The sequence below is a fragment of the Pongo pygmaeus genome, chromosome 9 (genome assembly GCF_028885625.2).
Source record: "Pongo pygmaeus isolate AG05252 chromosome 9, NHGRI_mPonPyg2-v2.0_pri, whole genome shotgun sequence".
NCBI classification, from domain to species: domain Eukaryota; kingdom Metazoa; phylum Chordata; class Mammalia; order Primates; family Hominidae; genus Pongo; species Pongo pygmaeus.
This window is the reverse complement of record NC_072382.2, coordinates 70,969,726-70,989,896: the sequence shown is the minus strand read 5'-3', so window position 1 is coordinate 70,989,896 and position 20,171 is coordinate 70,969,726. Positions and strand designations below refer to the sequence as shown.

The 20,171-nt window shown below is 39.7% G+C and overlaps 1 protein-coding gene across 2 annotated transcripts in view; it reads right to left on the bottom strand.

Moving 5' to 3' along the window:
• Positions 1-1,394: 1,394 nt before the first annotated feature.
• HBE1 (hemoglobin subunit epsilon 1) overlaps positions 1,395-20,171 on the bottom strand; it is a 250,894-nt gene continuing 232,117 nt past the window's right edge. Inside the window, exons 2-5 of one of the 2 annotated variants that reach the window (XM_054441326.1) lie at positions 14,908-14,950; positions 2,857-3,214; positions 2,512-2,734; positions 1,395-1,647 (exon numbers count right to left, since the gene is read on the bottom strand). In XM_054441326.1, coding sequence (XP_054297301.1) covers positions 1,519-1,647; positions 2,512-2,734; positions 2,857-3,083 — 579 coding nt within the window. In that variant the 5' untranslated portion in view covers positions 3,084-3,214; positions 14,908-14,950 and the 3' untranslated portion in view covers positions 1,395-1,518. The remainder of the gene's footprint in view (positions 1,648-2,511; positions 2,735-2,856; positions 3,215-14,907; positions 14,951-20,171) is intronic. The other variant, XM_054441327.1, reaches the window with a different exon arrangement.

The following is a 20,171-nucleotide window of genomic DNA, read 5'->3' as shown; positions in this document are numbered from 1 at the left end:
TTATTTGTCTCTCTTCCATATTCTGGATATATACAGCCAAATTCAAAAGTAATTCGCAGGAAAAAGTCTGATCAATGTGGAGGCACTATAAAATTACTAATAAAGTTATATTTGCCAAAATATGGCACTCTAACTTGGAAAATGCAAAGGTCCCTTGCTATGAAAGACACAAGACCTGAAGGTCAAAACTCCCTGAGCAATCTAGCACTTCCTCAAAAGTGAATCAGTTAATATCCCTCTACCCTTCACACGTGAGAGTCCCCAGGTCAGTGCATGGTTTCCTCCTGTTATCTTCACCAGTCTGGGAGCTATCAGTCATTTATCGCCTCCTTCTTCCTTCTCATCTCCCACACTCAATTGAATACTATGTCTTTCTCACTCCACCTTTGTCCATCCTTCAAATTCCACAGACTCACTGCTCCTCTTGGGTTTGAACCATTGTATCTGTCCCCTCGAATCATCATTCATATTTTACCTGCAAACCTGAATCCATTTTGTGCACATAAGCAGATTACTTTTTCCCAAAATCTTACTTCCTGAGTCACTTAACATCCTAATGCTTATCGTTTAGTATTGCAATAGCATAGTAAAAGCTTGTATTTTTGTAGCCAGGCCCTGTACTAACTGGTATTTCCTAGTCCTCTACGTATGTCTTACTCTCCCTTCTACTTCCAGAGAGCCAGTTTCATGCAAGTCACGAAGCCCTAGCTTGCTGGTTTTAGAATTTAAGCCTTTATTAGTATTCTATCTCCTACAGAAAGTCTTCATCACACTCTCCAAAAACGTTCCCACTTAGGTCCTAACTCTAACTTTATTTTAGTGCATGTTACATTCTATCAGAAGATAATGCACAATGATATCATGTGTCTTAGCCTCAGCTAACCCATGAAATAATGGAATCCTTCATGGAAAGAGCAGGCTATTGTTGATACACACTCAACTCATTTTATCTCCAAATCAATTTCATAAAACATGTGACAAGCTAGCTACTTCAAAATGTAAATAAGAGTAAATTAAAATAGTAATTCTAGCCTATATCTTGGATATCTATGAAGTTTTGTTTTGTTTTTGTTTTTAATGAAAAGTGACATGTACCACAAATCTGCTTTCTCGGGTACCATTAACACCTTCATCTTTCCCCTGTGCAGTAAAAACTGCCTAAGAGTCTCTGTCCACTTAATTAACCATTTTCTCACCCCAATAAAGATTTTTCTCCATCATATCATCTTCCTTGGAATCCTGGAATTCTCTCGTAACATCCACATTAATTTTACAAGCCCCCATACATTTCTTAAGGAAGCTCTTGGTTCTTCCTATGTTTCTCTCCATCCCTCAGTCCATGAACACTTTTTCCTTTAACACAAGAGTAAAAGATGGAGAAGATAAAATTGGAATTTTTGATTACTGAAGAAAATGTACTTTATTAAACAGAAGGCTTTCTCTCAAGGCCAAGCCCAGTCCCCATGTGCAGAAGGAGGGTGTCAAGGTCACAGGAACATTGGCAAACTGGAAGAGAACTCAGTGGTATTTATGGGCCAGGGCAATGGCGACAGCAGACACCAGCTTCTGCCAGGCAGCCTGCACTTCAGGGGTGAACTCCTTGCCAAAGTGAGTAGCCAGAATAATCACCATCACGTTACCCAGGAGCTGTTAGGCAAAAGACAAAATAATACATAGGCATGTTGAGTAGAAGTTTCCGAAAACAACTTGATGAAAAAACAAACAAACAAACAAAAATGGCTTTATACCTACATTCCTAGACAACCCTGACCTCAAACTGTTCCAAGGTTTGTGCCTACTCAAAAAATTCAGATGAGATTAGGTTCAATTTTATTTTATGAGCCCTACATTCAACATTCTACCCACCTACATCCTCACCCCCTCTCTCCATTTTACCAGTATTATTGGGCTCCCTCTCTCCCTGTTTTTCTTTAAGCAGTTGTCTAATTTCTGAAAATGTAGAATGTGAGTGCTGCAAGAGTTCTCAGCAGGAGTTTAAAATCCCTAACAAATTCAGAAACAAGCCTTCACTTGGTCAAATACTGATGGGAAATTTAACATATTTTAGAAAATGTGTCCTATTTTTCTTTGAGAAAATCTTTTTTTTTTTTTTTTTTTTTTGCAAAAATCTCTTTCTAAACCTCAATTATCATGACCCACATAAAATAAGGCATTTCTATTTCCTTGAAATGGACTTTCATCTACCAAAAGCCAAATTTCATTCTTCTTTCACAAGTCTACAATTCTATAATACAATTCTCCAGGATAAACACATCAAGTTCTGGCAAGATTTCCTGAAAAGTTAAGCCAATTCAGGCTGTTAGTAGTCCTTTACTGTCACTAGTTCTGAATCCAGTTAGTTTTGGTTATGCTCACTAGAAGTCTGCTGTTCTAACATCAAGCTCGACCCATGATTTCTGAGATCCTTGTTGGTCTTTCCAATAAGATTCTAAGCTTCAATTAATGTCAAAATATAAAGCCAAAAAGCATATCACCCGCACCTGAACTCACCTTGAAGTTCTCAGGATCCACATGCAGCTTGTCACAGTGCAGCTCACTCAGCTTAGCAAAGGTGGTCTTGAGGTTGTCCATGTTTTTAATAGCATCTCCAAAGGAAGTCAGCACCTTCTTGCCATGGGCCTTGACCTTGGGGTTGCCCAGGATGGCAGAGGGAGATGACAGGTTTCCAAAGCTGTCAAAAAATCTCTGGGTCCAGGGGTAAACAACGAGGAGCCTATGAAATGACACCATATCAGATACAAAATTAGAGATTCAAAAAATCTTGAGGACTTTCCCAATCAACTTGCTAGGGTAACATTCACCCTTCATTCCCATGCATTGAGAACCAATGCTTACCTGCCCAAGGCTTCACCTCCAGCCTCTTCCACATTCATCTTGCTCCACAGGCTAGTGACGGCAGCCTTCTCCTCAGCAGTAAAATGCACCATGATGCCAGGCCTGAGAGTTTGCTGGTGATTGCAGCTGTGTCGGAAGCAGATATGTGCTGCTGCCTCTCTGTGTGGCCTTTTATTCTTCACTGCCGAAGTTCTGGCCCCCTGTTCTCCATGGTATTTAAAAGTCATTGGTCAAGGCTGACCTGTGTCCTTCAGGGGTGGAGTCAGGTCTGGAGAGGGTCAGCAGTGATGGATGGACACTAAGTTTGTGATAATGTGTGCTGGATCCTAAGGCCCTTTTTTGTTGGCTCCTCATCTATCTGCAATACAAATTTCCATTTGTCCCCTTTTTTACCCTCTTCATCATCTTCCAAAATGATATCCATCTCTCCCATTCTCCTTTTCCAAGAAAGCCTCACATAAAGGAGCAAATCTCAAAATAGGAAAAAAAGTTTCAGCCAAAGCGCATTTAATATTTGCCTTAAAGGTGGTGACAGTGACAAAAACAGGGCCAAGGAAAAGAAAATAAAGCTGTTAAAACAGAATCTCACCCAGTTCTAGCTCTCTTAAGGAGTGCATTGTAAACAAAACTTCTGTACCTTAGTTTCTCTAGGGAGACAAAAACCATACATAGTTCCTTCTAGAAACTGAACAGAATAGCAAGTAGTCCACAGTGGGACTAAAGCCTTAATCCCAAAGTACAATACCTTGGGGTGATTCCCCAGAGAGGACAGACAGAAAAGATTCCATCCAGTGCTTCCAGGGAATCCTCTCTCTTTTCATTTCTCTATGACCACAGGGGACATTGGCTACTTTGTGAGTATTGCCTGGGGCTCTCTTCTTGCTTGCCTGTCTGTCCTGCTTATACTTCTCACTGGGAAGGGAGATGAGAAGCCTAAAATCCTAAAGTTATTTAAAGCCAGAATTTGTCATCAAACAGAGAAAAAAGTGAATCAATATATTAATTAGGCTAGGAGTTAGGGTATATTATTCCTCTAGTGTCCTTTTTTTTTTATGTCCCCATTGTGATGACTTGGTAGCTCTTTACCTGGTAGAGCTGAAACTGGAAGTTGGGATTTACAGTGTATTCAATTGGATCTATGTGCCTGAAGAATATTGCCTATGCTATATCACTTAATCTGCCCTTATAATACCATTGTCATTATCCTCATATTTTAGAATCAAGGAATAAAGTCACAGAAGTTATTTAACTATCAATGTGACAGAAGTAATGATTGGGGGAATAATAGAAGCAGAGTTCCACAAATTCCAGCATTGTTAATTCTATAAAAGTCCCTTACATCACCATAATCTCATTGTCCCAGCCCAGTTCCTCCTTCTGGCTTGTACTACATCCATTTCTTTTTCTTTTTCTTTTCTTTTTTCTTTTTTTTTTTTTTTTTTTTTTTGATACCGAGTCTCACTCTGTTGCCAGACTGGAGTGCAATGGCACGATCTCAGCTCATTGCAACCTTCGCCTCCTGGGTTCAAACGATTCTCCTGCCTCAGCCTCCCGAGTAGCTGGGACTACAGGCGCATGCCACCACGCCCAGCTAATTTTTTTATTTTTAGTAGAGACGGGATTTCACCATGTTTGCCAGGATGGTCTCGATCTCTTGACGTCATGATCTGCCCACCTCTGCCTCCCTCTCCATCCATTTCTATCATTTCTTTCTCCTATGGCTCCCCTTGCCCCACCAGATCTGGGAATTTCTGTTCCTACAATTTCCTGCATTTTCAGGCCCTAGAAGAAGAACCTCTAGCAGTATGGCTTCTGTCTCCCAAGTCAAGTGCCTTTGGGGATTCCATATTCCAAGTTTACTAAAAGCGTTTCTCTCTTCTATAACCTGACCTTGTTATTTATTATATTTTCTTATGTTTGTGATAAAAAAAAAAAAAACACTTGTGGCAAGTAAGAATGTCTCCCTTGCTTTTCTCCCATGATTCCAGAAGTCTTCACCTGACTTAATGACTGCCCAAATTGTTATTATTCCAGGCCACTGAATTTCTACTCCATTTTCTTTTAGCTATTAACCAAGGGTATCTTTCTGGGCATATATTCTAACTATTGGCTAACACAGACAAAACCAGGAATTCCTAAACTTTTTTTGTGTCACAGGCTAGTTTGGCAGACTGTAAGTGCTAAAAAATATGTTTTTATTGCATAAAATAATATACATAGGATTGCCAAGTTTAATTACACTGAAATATCATTATCAAACATCAAACATTACATTTGTGGTATAGTATTTATTATATTTGCTTCTTTATGAAAGCATTAGATCTAGGATTGGGTCTACAGCTACCTTAAGATCCAAGTAGTGATGCAGATAAATGTGAATCAAAAATATCTGCAATGGGCCAGGTGTGGTGGCTCACACCTATAATCCCAGCACTTCAGGAGGCCAAGGCGGGCAGATCATCTGAGGTCAGGAGTTCAAGACCAGCCTGGCCAACATGGCAAAACCCCGTCTCTACTAAAAATACAAAAATTAGACTGGCATGGTGGCAGGTGCCTGTAATCCCAGCTACTCAGGAGGCCAAGGCAGGAGAATCGCTTGAATGCAGGAAGGGGAGGTTGCAGTGAGCCGAAATCACGCCACTGCACTCCAGCCTGGGCAATAAGAGCGAAACTCCATCTCAAACAAAAACAAAAACAAACAAAAACAAAAATATCTGCAATACCTATGGTGTAGTATGAAAATATCTGTGGTTTCTCTTTATAACTATGCAATAGGTACTGATGATATCATTCTAGTTTGTCCTTTGCATTCAAAGTAGAAGAAAATGCTAAGTTTCAGTTACATGTAAGTAAAAATACAGATTTTTTTTCTATAAACTTCACCAGCCCCCTAGTGTTCTGTGGACCCCAGATTAAGACTTCCTGGGACAAAATATATAGCCTAGGAAGACAGGATCCTAGGTTTGGAGAGAACATATTTGATCCACTCAAATAAAAGAACAATGACTAGACAAAAAGCAGCTCAGCCGCTTGTAGCTTGAACCAAGCTGAGCTTGGCTACTCAGAGAAGAACAGTCCTTGAGATAATACAATTTTTTTTAACCAATTAAGATACAGCTCTGGGTTTTCAGGGGGAATTTGCTACAGATCCACAGTATGAAGGCAGTGGCCCTTCCTCAGAACTTGAATGTGAGGGTCAGACATTGCCAAAGTCCAAGGAATAAGGACCAGGTATCTCAAGGCCAAGAGTTTGGAGAACAGGTTTCTCCCTAAAACAAACCCTATGGGTAATCCCATCATTCTTCCCATTCAGAGTGTGGACACCAGTCTTCTCTTAGATTCAGAGTATGGGGTTGATCCTCTCTTGCTCCCTCGGAGCCAGTTGCAGAGCCCACATTTTCTTCTCTCCTTACTGCCTATGGTTCCAGACCTGGCTTGCATCCAGGGATCTGGCCCATTCCATGCTTCCTTATGGCTAAAGGTGGTAGGGAGGAGCTTCAAGAAAGGTTGTAGCATTGAAAGGCCCAGGTTTGTGTCTCAGTAACAAGGCTTATAAATCCTGACTCAGAAGTCAGGTAGGCTGCAGGCAGTGTCATTATTGCTTCAATGCTTGTTGGTTCAAGATAAATTGCTTCACCTGCTCATTTTTAAGCATTTTATTTGTTTATCATATGAGATACCATGAAAAATGTATTATTGCCTTTCTTTCCTATATTAAAAGCCCAAAGTTTAGAGAGATAAGTGTTATGGCCATCCAGGATAGATCAGAAAGATTAGACAGTCAGAAAAAGTAATCAGTAAGAATGTTCATTTATTGTCTATATAATTAAAATTAGTAAAATAAAATCTATGTATGTCTTAAGACATTTAAGTATAAAGAACTTTTAGAAAGAAACACCCAAATTCGATGAAGATTAATTCCTGCCTCTTTGGGTTTGCTTTAGCATTTGTAATTTCATAAGTTCTATGCAGGATTCTAAAAACTCTAAGATGCCTAATTTAAACAAGGAAACATCCAATATTTTCTTAAATATTTCTGGCTAATTTATGACATATGTTTAACCTGAAGAGTCAAATATTGTACTGTTCTTAGATGCTATTAGTATGAAAAATTATATAAATTAGATTCTTGTTAGGTAAAATAGGCCCTTCACTTCACTGAATGTTTTTCAAGGTATTATCTAAGAAATAAATACTTTAATGAATATTCTTTACCACAAATAACTTACTTTATTTTTATTTTTAAAATAGGAAAAATATAAACAAGGCTTGTAAACCACTGATAGGAAAAGAGCTGCTTAGGATTCTAAATTAGCCAGATTTTAAATTATTCTGCTTCCATTATGTATCTAAATTTATATTCTCAGAACAAAAACAGATGTAAGTAAATGATTCTACTAGATTTTGTGTTAGATTTTGCATTATCCAGGAATGACTTAGATATCACAAGTCATAAATTCTGTGTGGCTATTTGCTAGTGTGATTGTAAAGAATGAGAGAATAGACCATAGCAAGTGTTCAAACTGTTGCTTGCTTTTTTTAACTTTTATTTTAAGTTCAGGGGTACATGTACAGGATGTGCAGGTTTGTTACACAGATAAATGTATGTCAAGGGGGTTTGTTGTATAGATGATCTCATCACTCAGGTATTACACTTAGCATCCATTAGTCATTTTTCCTGATCCGCTCCTTCTCTCACCCTCCACCCTCTGATAGGCCCCAGTATGCGTTGTTTCCCTCTATGTGTCCATGTGTTCTCGTCATTTAGCCTCTAACTGTTGCTTTCGTAGTGTACCTCTGCCTCATCTCTCACAAAGTTTGCAGGTGAGTTTGAGCCAGGGCTGAGGCTCATTCTCAAGAGTAATCTCTCTCCCTGGCAACTTGGAGCACAGACATCCTACTGTGTGACTGACCTCGGGAGCCACTGTGCCTAAAGTACAACCAGAGTTATTTGTGAATGTTAATTAAGCAGGAGGGATCTTTAATGGGAAAAAGGAGTAGAAAGCCAGATTCAGCCAGTTATGCCACACTTTCCTACATGATGGGCACTGAAGGTTAAAACTTGAGTCTGTCAACTTAGAAAACTCATAAATATCCCATTTTCCTCTGAAATATAGCTTTACTTTCCTGGTTTCTTTGACCTTTTGGGAACTTGAGTAAGTAAAGTTGCCTTCATTTATTTTCATGATTAAAATTCTAAGAAATTCTTGGGTTTTTTAAATTAAATTGCATTGCCTAATGTATTTATGAACTAAGAACATAGAAATAAAACAATACTCTGAAGTAGTTCAGAGTGTGCTTTCAATTTATATAAAGAGTTAATTCAAATGAGACTATTTTAAGTGCAGGGCTTTGAATCCTATGTCTAGAAATTTTGAAAAACCTCTGATTATATGCTAAGATTCCACCTCTAGTGCTAGAACTGAGAAGTCCTTGACTTGGTGATCTTTTTTAAATTCTGAAACAACAGCAACATAAAGCTAAGGACTTTTTCTTGCCTATGCATGCTATCTTCAGTACTTTGATTATTTAGTATTGAAACTATAACATAGTATGTTTCCTGAATAAAAAATGTGTATTTCTCTGGAGAAGTTTAAAACTGAGGACTGGCAAGTGAGCAAGGCTTAAATGGAAGAAGCAATGATTTCGTTAGACCACCTTCATTAACAAGATCATCCATCATGAGGAAATATGGAAAACCAGGCCCCCTTTGTTTTGTGTCACTAAGGGTGAGGATGCTGAATGATTTTTCCCTCCCCGAGGCTTCTTTTAGCCATCAATAATTCTGGCCCCACAGGAGTTTGTTCTGAAAGTAAATTTCCACGACCCCAAGCTTATTGAGGCTAAGGCATCTGTGAAGGAAAGAAACATCTCCTCTAAACCACTATGCTGCTAGAGCTCTTTTCTGTACTCAAGCCTCATTCAGACCCCAGTGTCACCAGTCTCCTCATATACCTATTGTTTTTTCTTCTTCTTCTTGCTGGTTTAGTCACGTTTTCTGGGAGGTTAGAGGCTTATTTTATTTTGTTTTGTTTTTTTAATCAACAGAGATGGGCAAACCCATTATTTTTTTCTTTAGACTTGGGATGGTGATAGCTGGGCAGCGTCAGAAACTGTGTGTGGATATAGATAAGAGCTCAGGACTATGCTAAGCTGTGATGAGGAAGGGGCCTAGCTAAAGGCAGTGAGAGTCAGAATGCTCCTGCTATTGCCTTCTCAGTCCTCATGCTTGGTTTCTACACAAGTAGATGAATGGAAAAAGCTATAGGTTAGTGTTTGAGAGTCCTTCATGATTAGTTGCTCAGAAATGCCTGATAAATATGTTATGTGTGTTTATGTATATATATGTTATATATATATGTGTGTGTGTGTGTTGTGTTTACAAATATGTGACTATCATCAAAACGTGAGTGCTAAAGTGACCAGATAACTTGCAAGTCCTAGGATACCAGGAAAATAAATTACATTCCAAAAATTTAACTGAGACTTTAAAAAAAAAACAAAACAAAAAAAACAGTGATCCATGGACACAGGGAGGGGAACATCACACACTGGGGCCTGTTGGGGGTGGGGGGCTAGGGGAAGGATAGCATTAGGAGAAATACCTAATGTAGATGAAGGATTGATGGGTGCAGCAAACCACCATGGCACATGTATACCTATGTAACAAAACTGTATGTTCTGCACATGTACCCCAGAACTTAAAGTATATAAAAAAAACAGTGATCATAAAAGAGGCTCAAATTTAACTATAAGAGACAGAATGGCTCCCACAATTCTTAACTATAATCTTATAGGATATTCTCATGTATAAATAGAAGTATGTTTATCATTAGAGATTTGGCCAGCCAGGAAAGCACAGAAAAAAAAAAAAAGGAGCTCTGTTGCCTTATAGCCTAGAGGTGTTTTGAACCTCACATAACACTGATGTCCAGGCCAAGGCCATCCTTCCCATGAAGATGGATGAATAAGCCATATCTGACACCTATGAAATAATGTTTACTTTAGTGGCATGATTGCATTAGGCTACCTGCCTTGGCACAGTTTTTCTTTACTTTTACCTGACTAATGAAAGGAAACAATTAATTGCTTACATAAACATGAGTGCTCTAGTTATAAATTCCAGTGTAAATAAACACCCTGGTTTCGATATTCATCTTTTGAGCCTTTTATTTTGGTCAGAACAAGTTTTCAAGAGCAAATCTCAGCCTATAAAACAAATGAGTCCAATTCTAGAACTCAGTAATCCCATCAAGGCTCTGCCTGCTGAGGGCTAACTAGCTCTATGCAGGCTTAGCACTTCCAGCTCTGCTCCACTGATTTCTTTGTGTGCGCATAGCAGTGGATGAGTCAGCATACATCCTTTTAATTATAGTTGTATATGTGTTTGACTGCTCATTCATTCATTCAAAATTGTAAAATTGCTAAGAATACAGCACAAGAACAGAATAGAGGAATAAAGTTCCTGTTTTCATGGACTTGATAGTGGAAAGAGCTTGACACTAAATAAGCAAATGAAACATGTTATATACCAATGAGATTAGGTGCTATGGAGGAAAAAAAAAACTGAAATGAAGGCCAGAGTGTGATTAGGACAGGGTGAAAGGGTATCGCTACTTTAAGTAGTATGGCAGGAAAGTCTTCACTATAAAGTTAACACCTGAGAGAGTACTCATAGATGATGAGGAACCCATTTATATGAAACTATGATTAAATATTTAAGGCATAGGGAATGGCAAATGTAAATACCCTAAAGATGTAAGATGCTTAGAATTTTCAAGGAATGTCAATAAGGCCAATGTAGGATTAGATTAGGTGAAGGGGAGAGTAAAAGATGAGATCACAGAAGTCCTAAATTACAAAATTTGGGACACTAATAATACCTACATCATAGAGTTGTAAGAAAAAAAAAAAAACTCTACACACATACACATACATATATATATTTATTTATATGACAGCTATATATATATATCTGTAATAAACACAATATATGCATGAACAATTATTGTAGAGAATTGTAAAGATTTGGTTTTATTATAAATGATATAGGAAACTATCAGAAGACTTTGAACAAAGAGGTGACCATATATGACTTACATTTTGAAAAGATTAATTTGGATACTATATTGGGAAGAAACTGTAGTGGGGCAGTGGTAGAAGCAGGAACATTGTTATGAGTCAACAGCTATAATTTAGGTGGTGGTGACAGTGACTTAGACCAGAGTGGTAGCATTGGAGGTGAAGGCAAGGGGTCAGCCTCTGAAAATATCCTTTAACGAAAAACCAACAGAATTTTCTGACAGAGAATATGGAATTGGTGTGTGTGTGTGTTGCACTCATGCACACTCTAGTGCATGCTTATTTCTGGCTGTGAGTATGTGTCAGAGTAAGGATTTTGAAGCTAGGCAAAGTGAGTCTTTGGGTTGAATTTTATCAAGGTGTTTGTTCATCACAGTCTCCACCTCAAAATTGGCTTTAAAATTGGAAAGCTGGATGGGTGGATATGGAAATGAGAAACCATCTCTGGAGCTTGTCTACACATCATACCTTTAGCCAAAGTGACATCAAGTATTTCTTGGATGCTAACCAGAGGCTTATGAGCCAGGCCCCTCTAGCTGAAGGAAGTTCACAGTTTCTTTAAGGAGGGAAAATGGTAAGATAAGTCAGAGAACAATCAGACAGAATTCTGTTCAGTCAGGGACTTTGATGGGTTTTTTGTTTGTTTGTTTGTTTTCGTTTTTCTTTAGACAGAGTCTCACTCTGGAGGCTGGAGTGCAATGGCATGATCTCTGCTCAGTGCAAACTCCACCTCCCCGGTTCAACCGATTCTCCTGCCTCAGCCTCCCAAGTAGTTGGATTACAGGCTCCCGCCACCACGTTCAGCTAATTTTTATATTTTTTAGCAGAGACCAGGTTTCACTATGTTGGCTGGGCTGGTCTCCAACTCCTGACCTCAAGTGATCTGCCCACCTTGGCCTCCCAAACTGCTGTGATTACAGGTGTGAGCCATTGCACCTCAAGGAATTTGATGTTTAGGCTGTGACCTCTGCACTAGGAAAGGAAGGTTGGCCACTCCCACCCCACCCTTCTTCCTGCAAGTACCCAATCACACTGCAGAGCCACACCTGCCTTCCTTAGAGGCATGCCTCCATCCCTGATGAGTTATTCCTCCATGTGTAGAATTGAATAAGAAGGATAGAATTCAATTTAACAAGCTTTGAGTACTTCCTATAGCCTAGGCATTGTGCTGACAACTATGTTAGAGAGAGAAATAGACAAGGTATAAACTATTCCTCAGGACCATCTACATAATTTCTAGGCCCAATATAAAATGAAAATGAATAGCCCCTTTGTCAAAAATTAAGGATTTCATGTCAGGAACAAAAAGGATGTTAAACCAAGCATGGGGCCATCAAGCTATATCTGCTATTCATGCTATGAAAAAATAAAGAGTATTCTAGTTATTTAGCCACATATTTCAAGTTTAGTCTGATATCACCCTTTAAACACTGCCACTCAACCTAAACAATGCTAGTCTTTCTAGACCCATCCATGGAATTTTTTCCCGACTGTTTTTTTTCTAATTAATTCGTGATTTAAATGGCTCATATTCCAGCCTGTGCCACAGTTATTACACATTTAACTCACTCTCTGTATTTTGTTGTCTGTATAAATACTCTTCAGGTTGATTTCCTTTGTTAATGTTTGTGTTTATGTTAGATATTCATCATGTAGCCTGTCTTCATTTCTATCACAAACATATACTTGAACCAAAAAGGAAGTTTTTACATAGCATCACTAAATCTTCTGTCTGTGCTCTTAGCGAAACCAAGTAGACTGACAAGAGGTCATTCATTCACAAATGAATACAAAAAACAATGTCAAGTATATGTGAGGTCCTGTAATGGGTCCTGGGCCTGCAAAACCCTCACAGCTGCTAACCTCAAGAAGCTCAGTGGAGACATAACATTCATCTGAAAATTCCTTGCGTGTCTGTTGAACTAATTTATCTGCCTCTCTTTAAATTTGTTCCTTTTTGTATAGTTCCTTAAGTCATGTCACATTTCTGAAACATCTTTGCCACTGTGAACTCCTACAGAAGCCAGCTTCAAAGCCATTCTTCTGGATGCCTTCTCTATCCCCTTGACCTCCTGGTTTTTCTCCCCACAAGCATTATGTCTGTCTGTCATTGTTTTTCATCCTCTTGTAGTCCTTCACAGTTACCCACACAGGTGAACCCTTTTAGCTCTCCTGGAGGAATGTTTCTTTCCTCTCAGGATCAGGGTTGCCTATATCTTCCCAATGCACGAAGACTGGCCTGAGATGTATCCTTAAGATGAGAGCTTCCCAGTAGCACCCCCAGTCAGATCTGACCCTGTATGTGAGCATGTGTCCTCTAACAGCACAGGCCTTTTGTCACCTAGCTGTCCAGGGGTACCTTAAAATGGCAAACAAGGTTTGTTTTCTTTTCCTCTTTTCATGCCTTCCTCTTCCATAACCTTGTTTCATATTAATACATGTGTATAGATCCTAAAAATCTATACACATGTATTAATAAAGTCTGATTCTGCCACTTCTAGGTATAGAGGCCACCTGCAAGATAAATATTTGATTCACAATAACTAATCATTCTATGGCAATTGATAACAACAACAAATATATATATGTGTATATGTGTATATATATATATTCAGGAAATAATATATTCTAGAATATGTCACATTCTGTCTCAGGCATCCATTTTCTTTATGCCGTTTGAGGTGGAGTTTTAGTCAGGTGGTCAGCTTCTCCTTTTTTTTGCCATCTGCCCTATGAGCATCCTGCTGGGGACCCAGATAGGAGTCATCACTCTAGGCTGAGAACATCTGGGCACACACCCTAAGCCTCAGCATGACTCATCATGATTCAGCATTGCTGTGCTTGAGCCAGAAGGTTTGCTTAGAAGGTTACACAGAACCAGAAGGCAGGGAGCAGGGCACTGACCCCGACCGGGGCCTGGCCAGAGCTGCTCATGCTTGGACTATGGGAGGTCACTGATGGAGACACACAGAAATGTAACAGGAACTAAGGAAAAACTGAAGCTTATTTAATCAGAGATGAGGAGGCTGGAAGGGATAGAGGGAGCTGAGCTTGTAAAAAGTATAGTAATCATTCAGCAAATGGTTTTGAAGCACCTCCTGGATGCTAAACACTATTTTCAGTGCTTGAATCATAAATAAGAATAAAACATGTATCTTATTCCCCACAAGAGTCCAAGTAAAAAATAATAGTTAATTATAACGTGCTCTGTCACTCAGGCTGGAGTGCAGTGGCACGATCTCAGCTCACTGCAACCTCTGCCTCCCAGGTTCAAGCAATTCTCCTGCCTCAGCCACCCTAATAGCTGGGATTACAGGTGCACACCACCACGCCAGGCTAATTTTTGTACTTTTTGTAGAGGCAGGGTATCTCCATGTTGTCCAAGATGGTCTTGAACTCCTGAGCTCCAAGCAATCCACCCACCTCAGCCTCCCAAAGTGCTGGGATTACAGGTGTGAGACACCATGCCCAGATTTTCCATATTTAATAGAGGTATTTATGGGATAGAGGAAAAGAATGTTTCTTTCACTATGGATTATTTTAGAGAGTGGAGAATGGTCAAGAAGATTTTTTTAAAAATTAAGAAAACATAAGTTGGACCTTGAGAAATAAAAATTTATTTTTTTGTTGGAGAATACCCATTCTCTATCTCCCATCAGGGCAAGGTATAAGGAACTGGCTAAGACACAGTGAGACAGAGTGACTTAGTCTTAGAGGCCCCACTGGTACCCAGATGAGGAGGCACCTTCATCACTCATCACAATCAGCTCTGCCTTTCTCCTCTCTTCTACATCAGAAATTTCATAAGTCTACTAGGGTCAGGCAGATCACATAAGAAAAGAGGGTACCAGTTAAGGTCTGCAACGAGTATGAGCCCATCCCTGATGAATTAAGGCAATCAACACTTTAGCCAGCCATGTTGCCATGAGAGATTATGAGGGGCCCAATGAGCCCAGAAATACCACCTACTTCTTAGATGATCTTGAGCAAGTTGCTTAACTTCTTGAAGTCTCTGAAATATAGGATGATAATATATATTAGCTAATAGAATTATGAGGATGAGATTAGTTTATTGTGTAAAGAACTAGGGACACAGTATATATTCAGTAAGTGTTTTCTGTTACAGTATTATGATAAATATATACATGCAACTATTACAGTTGCATGCTACCTTAAAGAATAATTGGAAGTACAGTTATTTGGAGGTATTTCTTGACTGTAAATGTTGGCAGCAGATTCAGCTTATTTTATAACACTATTCAGACCTCTCACAATAATTCCCTAGGAGATATTTAGACAACAAGCCATCATGTTGTAATTTCTCATCTGTCTTTTCTCTCTTACCCTCTCATTCACCCACCTCTTTTGCTCTCTGTTCCTGTGAAAGTACCCTTCCACTTAGCCTACTTTTGACCAGTGTGCATTGTCACCACTGGGCAATACAAGACCTCTGAGCTTTGGCTTAGAAGGAAATACAATAATGGCTAATTTTTGAGAAAGAGGAACTCTAGCCCATCAGGGATGACATAGGGAGTTCTGTAGGAATGAGTTCTTCCATTCTTTTTACAGATGAGAAAGACAATGTGAAGCCCCAAATGATTTTAAAGTAGTTAGCATATGGAGAAATGGCTTGCATTGGTAAAATTTGGGGAAACTTTGTTGTCAGACCTTGCAAAGGGAGATGCAGAGAATTTGCAGTTTCTTCTCATTTTTTGTATACCTATCACAGCACCACAGCACTATTCCTAGCATAGTTTAGGGCCCTCAGTTCTTGACCCTAGTTAGAATTTCACACAAACCTAAACTAGACAAATATATGTATGTTTCTGAGGCAGTGAGGTCACTACAGGAGGAAGATGGAGCCAATGGGTTAGACCAGAAGAGTAAATGAACACTATAACACATAAACACTCCCTTTAACCAAAGTTGCAGCTTGACCAAGGGGTCAAAGGGTAATTTGGGCAGGCATGGGCCTTCAGTTTTCTCAAGTGCCTGCTTATAATTTGTCATATGACAATCTCTGTAACCCAAGAGAGAATCTCTTTATTCTGAACTTGTTTCTAAATTTTTCTTTACCTTTGTCTCCCTCAAACTTTCCTGAAGAGATGCAATTATGGTTGAGGAAGTATGATCTGCAACTGTGGCTTGAACCACAACTTCCAATCGCCAAGAAGTAAAAGTAAGAAGCAAGGACCACAGGGCAGGAATATCTACTAGTTCTAATTTCTCATGTCCACAATATCTGAGTTTGTGTTTTGCTGTGGAAAAAACACTGTCTTCAGAGGTAGCAGAACTGGGCCTACATCCTAGCCTCACTACTTGGTGGCTCTGGAAGCTTGGACAAATTATTTCATGTCTTTGATTTTCGAGTCCCCAGTTAATAAGAGTTCATGTAATGTAGACAGTAGGAGAGCTCAGACCATCTGACTTCTAATTACTAAGTGTCTACTTATTAGCTTGTGCTTTCAATAAGTTGATTTACACTACAAGTACATTGGGCTCCTCATCAATAAATGAGGTAATAATCTACTTCTGAGTATTGGTGTGAGTAAAACTAAGTTAATTCATATAATAAACTTTTTTTTTTTTTTTTTTGAGATGGAGTCTCACTCTGTTGCCTAGGCTGGAGTGCAGTGGTGCAATCTTAGCTCACTGCAACCTCCACCTCCTGGGTTCAAGTGATTCTCCTGCCTCAGCCTCCTGAGTAGCTGGGATTATAGATGCATGCCACCACACCTGGCTAATATTTTGTATTTTTTAGTAGAGAAGGGGTTTCACCATGTTGGCCAGGCTGGTCTGGAACTCCTGACCTCAGGTGATCCAATTGCCTTGGCCTCCCAAAGTGCTGGGATTACAGGCATGAGCCACCATGCCTGGCCTCATATAATAAACTTAAATTTGATTCTAGCATATACTAAGTACTCAAGAGGTGTTACTCATCATTAGTATTAATTACAGTATGTTCAATAATACATACCTCACAGAATTACCATATGTAATGAGATTATTAAATATCATAAAATGGCACCTGATGTATAGAAAGATTTCAGTAACTATTAACTCCCACTTCTCTTTCATTTACCTCCAGCCTGAATCTACACTCTTTCCTCGTGTCTCTCATGTGGTTTCTAGTCCCTTCACCATCTTGTTTCCCTCTCAACTCCTGTGCAGATTCCTAAAAATTTCCCATGTTCAGAACCTTGGGCTTCCATGTTTCCAGTGAAGTCAGATTTTTTTAGATGGCAAAGTTGCTGTTAGACAATTTCATCTGTGCCCTGCTTAGGAGCTTAATCTTTAATGAAAGCTAAGCTTCAACTTTGACTGCAGCATCTGGTTAGAAGGTTTTACTGGGGGAGGGTCCCAGCCCATTGCTAAATTAACATCAGGCTCTGAGACTGGCAGTATATCTCTAACAGTGGTTGATGCTATCTTCTGGAACTTGCCTGTTACGTTGAGACCACTGACCCATACATAGGAAGCCCACAGCTTCATCCTGAAAGGCCACTGGTCCAGACAGTGTGCATCTCCTTTGATCCTCATAATAACCCTATGAGACAGACACAATTATTACTCTTACTTTATAGATGATGATCCTGAAAACATAGGAGTCAAGGCACTTGCCCCTAGCTGAGGGTATAGGGGAGCAGTCCCATGTAATAGTAGAATGAAAAATGCTGCTATGCTGGGCCTCCCCCACCTTTCCCATGTCTGCCCTCTACTCATGGTCTATCTCTCCTGGCTCCTGGGAGTCATGGACTCCACCCAGCACCACCAACCTGACCTAACCACCTATCTGGGCCTGCCAGCCTATAACCCATCTGGGCCCTGATAGCTGGTGGCCAGCCCTGACCCCACCCTCCCTGGAACCTCTGATAGACACATCTGGCACACCAGCTCCCGAAGTCACCATGAGAGTCTTGGGTTTGCTGAGTCAAAATTCCTTGAAATTCAAGTCCTTAGAGACTCCTGCTCCCAAATTTACAGTCATAGACTTCTTCATGGCTGACTCCTTTATCCACAGAATGATTCCTTTCCTTCATTGCCCCATCCATCTGATCCTCCTCATCAGTGCAGCACAGGGCCCATGAGCAGTAGCTGCAGAGTCTCACATAGGTCTGGCACTGCCTCTAACATGTCTGACCTTAGGCAAATGCTTGACTCTTCTGAGCTCAGTCTTGTCATGGCAAAATAAAGATAATAATAGTGTTTACTTATGGAGTTAGTATGAGGATGGAAAACAATAGCAAAATTGATTAGACTTTAGACTATAAAAGGTCTCAACAAATAGTAGTAGATTTTATCATCCATTAATCCTTCCTTCTCCTCTCTTATTCATCCCATCATGTATGCCTCTTAATTTTCCCTTACCTATAATAACAGTGATTCCTCTTATTATATTCTTCTTATAGTGATTCTGGATATCAAAGTGGGAATGAGGGGCAGGCCACTAACGAAGAAGATGTTTCTCAAAGAAGCCATTCTCCCCACGTAGATCATCTCAGCAGGGTTCAGGAAGATAAGGGAGGATCAAGGTCAAAGGTAGGAACTAAGGAAGAACATTGGGCAAGTGGATCCAGGTTGTCCAACGCTGAAAGTAGGAATCTAAGCACTAGTCTCTGGATGCTAGGAGGGCCTCCGCATGGGTAACTCTTTCAACTAGCCAGGGGCTGGACTGTGGAGAAACCATTTCCAGATAGAAGTGAGGAGATTCCAGCAGGAAACACTTAAGAGAGGATCCCTGGAAGTTCGGGGCAGGAGGCTCCCTGTCACATGAAGGAAACCTGCTCAGTGTAGGCTCTAGGTTCTTTCCTACTCGTATCCAATGGGGCTTCTGATTTTAAGCCAGGCTTCACAAAGCCCCATATTTCTACCTGCTGGAGCCCTGAAGAAGGAGGAAGCATTGTGGTTTCCATTTCATTCAGAGCTCTTTCATACCCTGCTTCCCCATAGTTTGTCTCAACATTTCTGTTGATAATCTGATTCATGCAACCAAGAATTATGAGAGAGCCTTCAGTCATGCCTAGGCCTGCATTTATTGTTGTGCATATGATGGGGTAGCAGACAAGAAAACGTAATAGCATAGACTTTCTCAGAGCTATATGAGTTTGGGAATTAATCAAGACCAGCCTTTTGCTTAGGGTAGAAATCCCCTATAGGGATTTATTCAATGGTGGGTTAAAAGCTTTCTATATGGTGAGGAGCTCACAGAATTTCCAAGCCCTTGATTTTGCTAGACAGCTTAATGTTTATGAAATTCTTACATACAGAAGAATCTTCTAATCCTAGGTTACATAATATAACTTGATTCCCTATTCCAGAAGATAATGTTCCCATATTCTGAAGCATTCATGCATTTGTTAAACACAAATAATATGCAGAGTGACAAGTGCCAGAACTCTAACAGTCAACCAGAGAGCCACAGTTTTCAACTTCACAAAGTTAACCATCTAACTGAAGACAGCAATCAAAACCACCACCCCTTCTCCACATGGTGTAGTCTTTCCTGATGTCAGCGATGTTATGCTCAGGTTAGGAAAGTCAGACTATCATCCCAGAGCAGGCCACAGAGGAATAAAGTGTAATTTTTTAGTCATCTAGGAAAAACAGTGGAATGCAGAGAGTAAAAAATGCTTTCTGAATGGACAACTTGGCCTGGGAGGCCTTTGGAAGCAGAGACTGGAGCTTAAATTTAAACATCTTTGTATCCCCAGCATCCAGCATACAGACTGACAAGAAGTACATGTCAATAAATATTTATTGGATAGTGAGCAAAGAGATACTTAGGACCAAATCTCAATTCTACTATTTGCTAGTAGTTTATGTTTGTGTGTGTGAGAGAGAGTGTATGCTTCAGCAAGTTGAGAAGTAGTTTTTTTAACTGTAGTAAAATGGGGATACTAATAGTATCTATCTGAAAGAATCCAAGAGTATTAAATATGATAAATTATGCAAAGCACTAATTACAGTCTCTGATAGCCTTCAATAAATGTCAGTTATTTTTATCATTACTGTTAAAGATGAATGGGCATAAAGTACAGAACACTAATTTTCACCTGCAGCAAGAATGATTGCAGTTAAACAAAAAATACTAGCAAACATTTCTAGAGTAGTTAGCATTTATAAGGCACTGCTTTAAACTCTTTGCATGTATTAACTCATTCAGGCCGCAGAACAACCTTATGAGCCTGTTAAAACTCCTGTAATCATGCTTATAATCCCAGCACTTTGGAAGG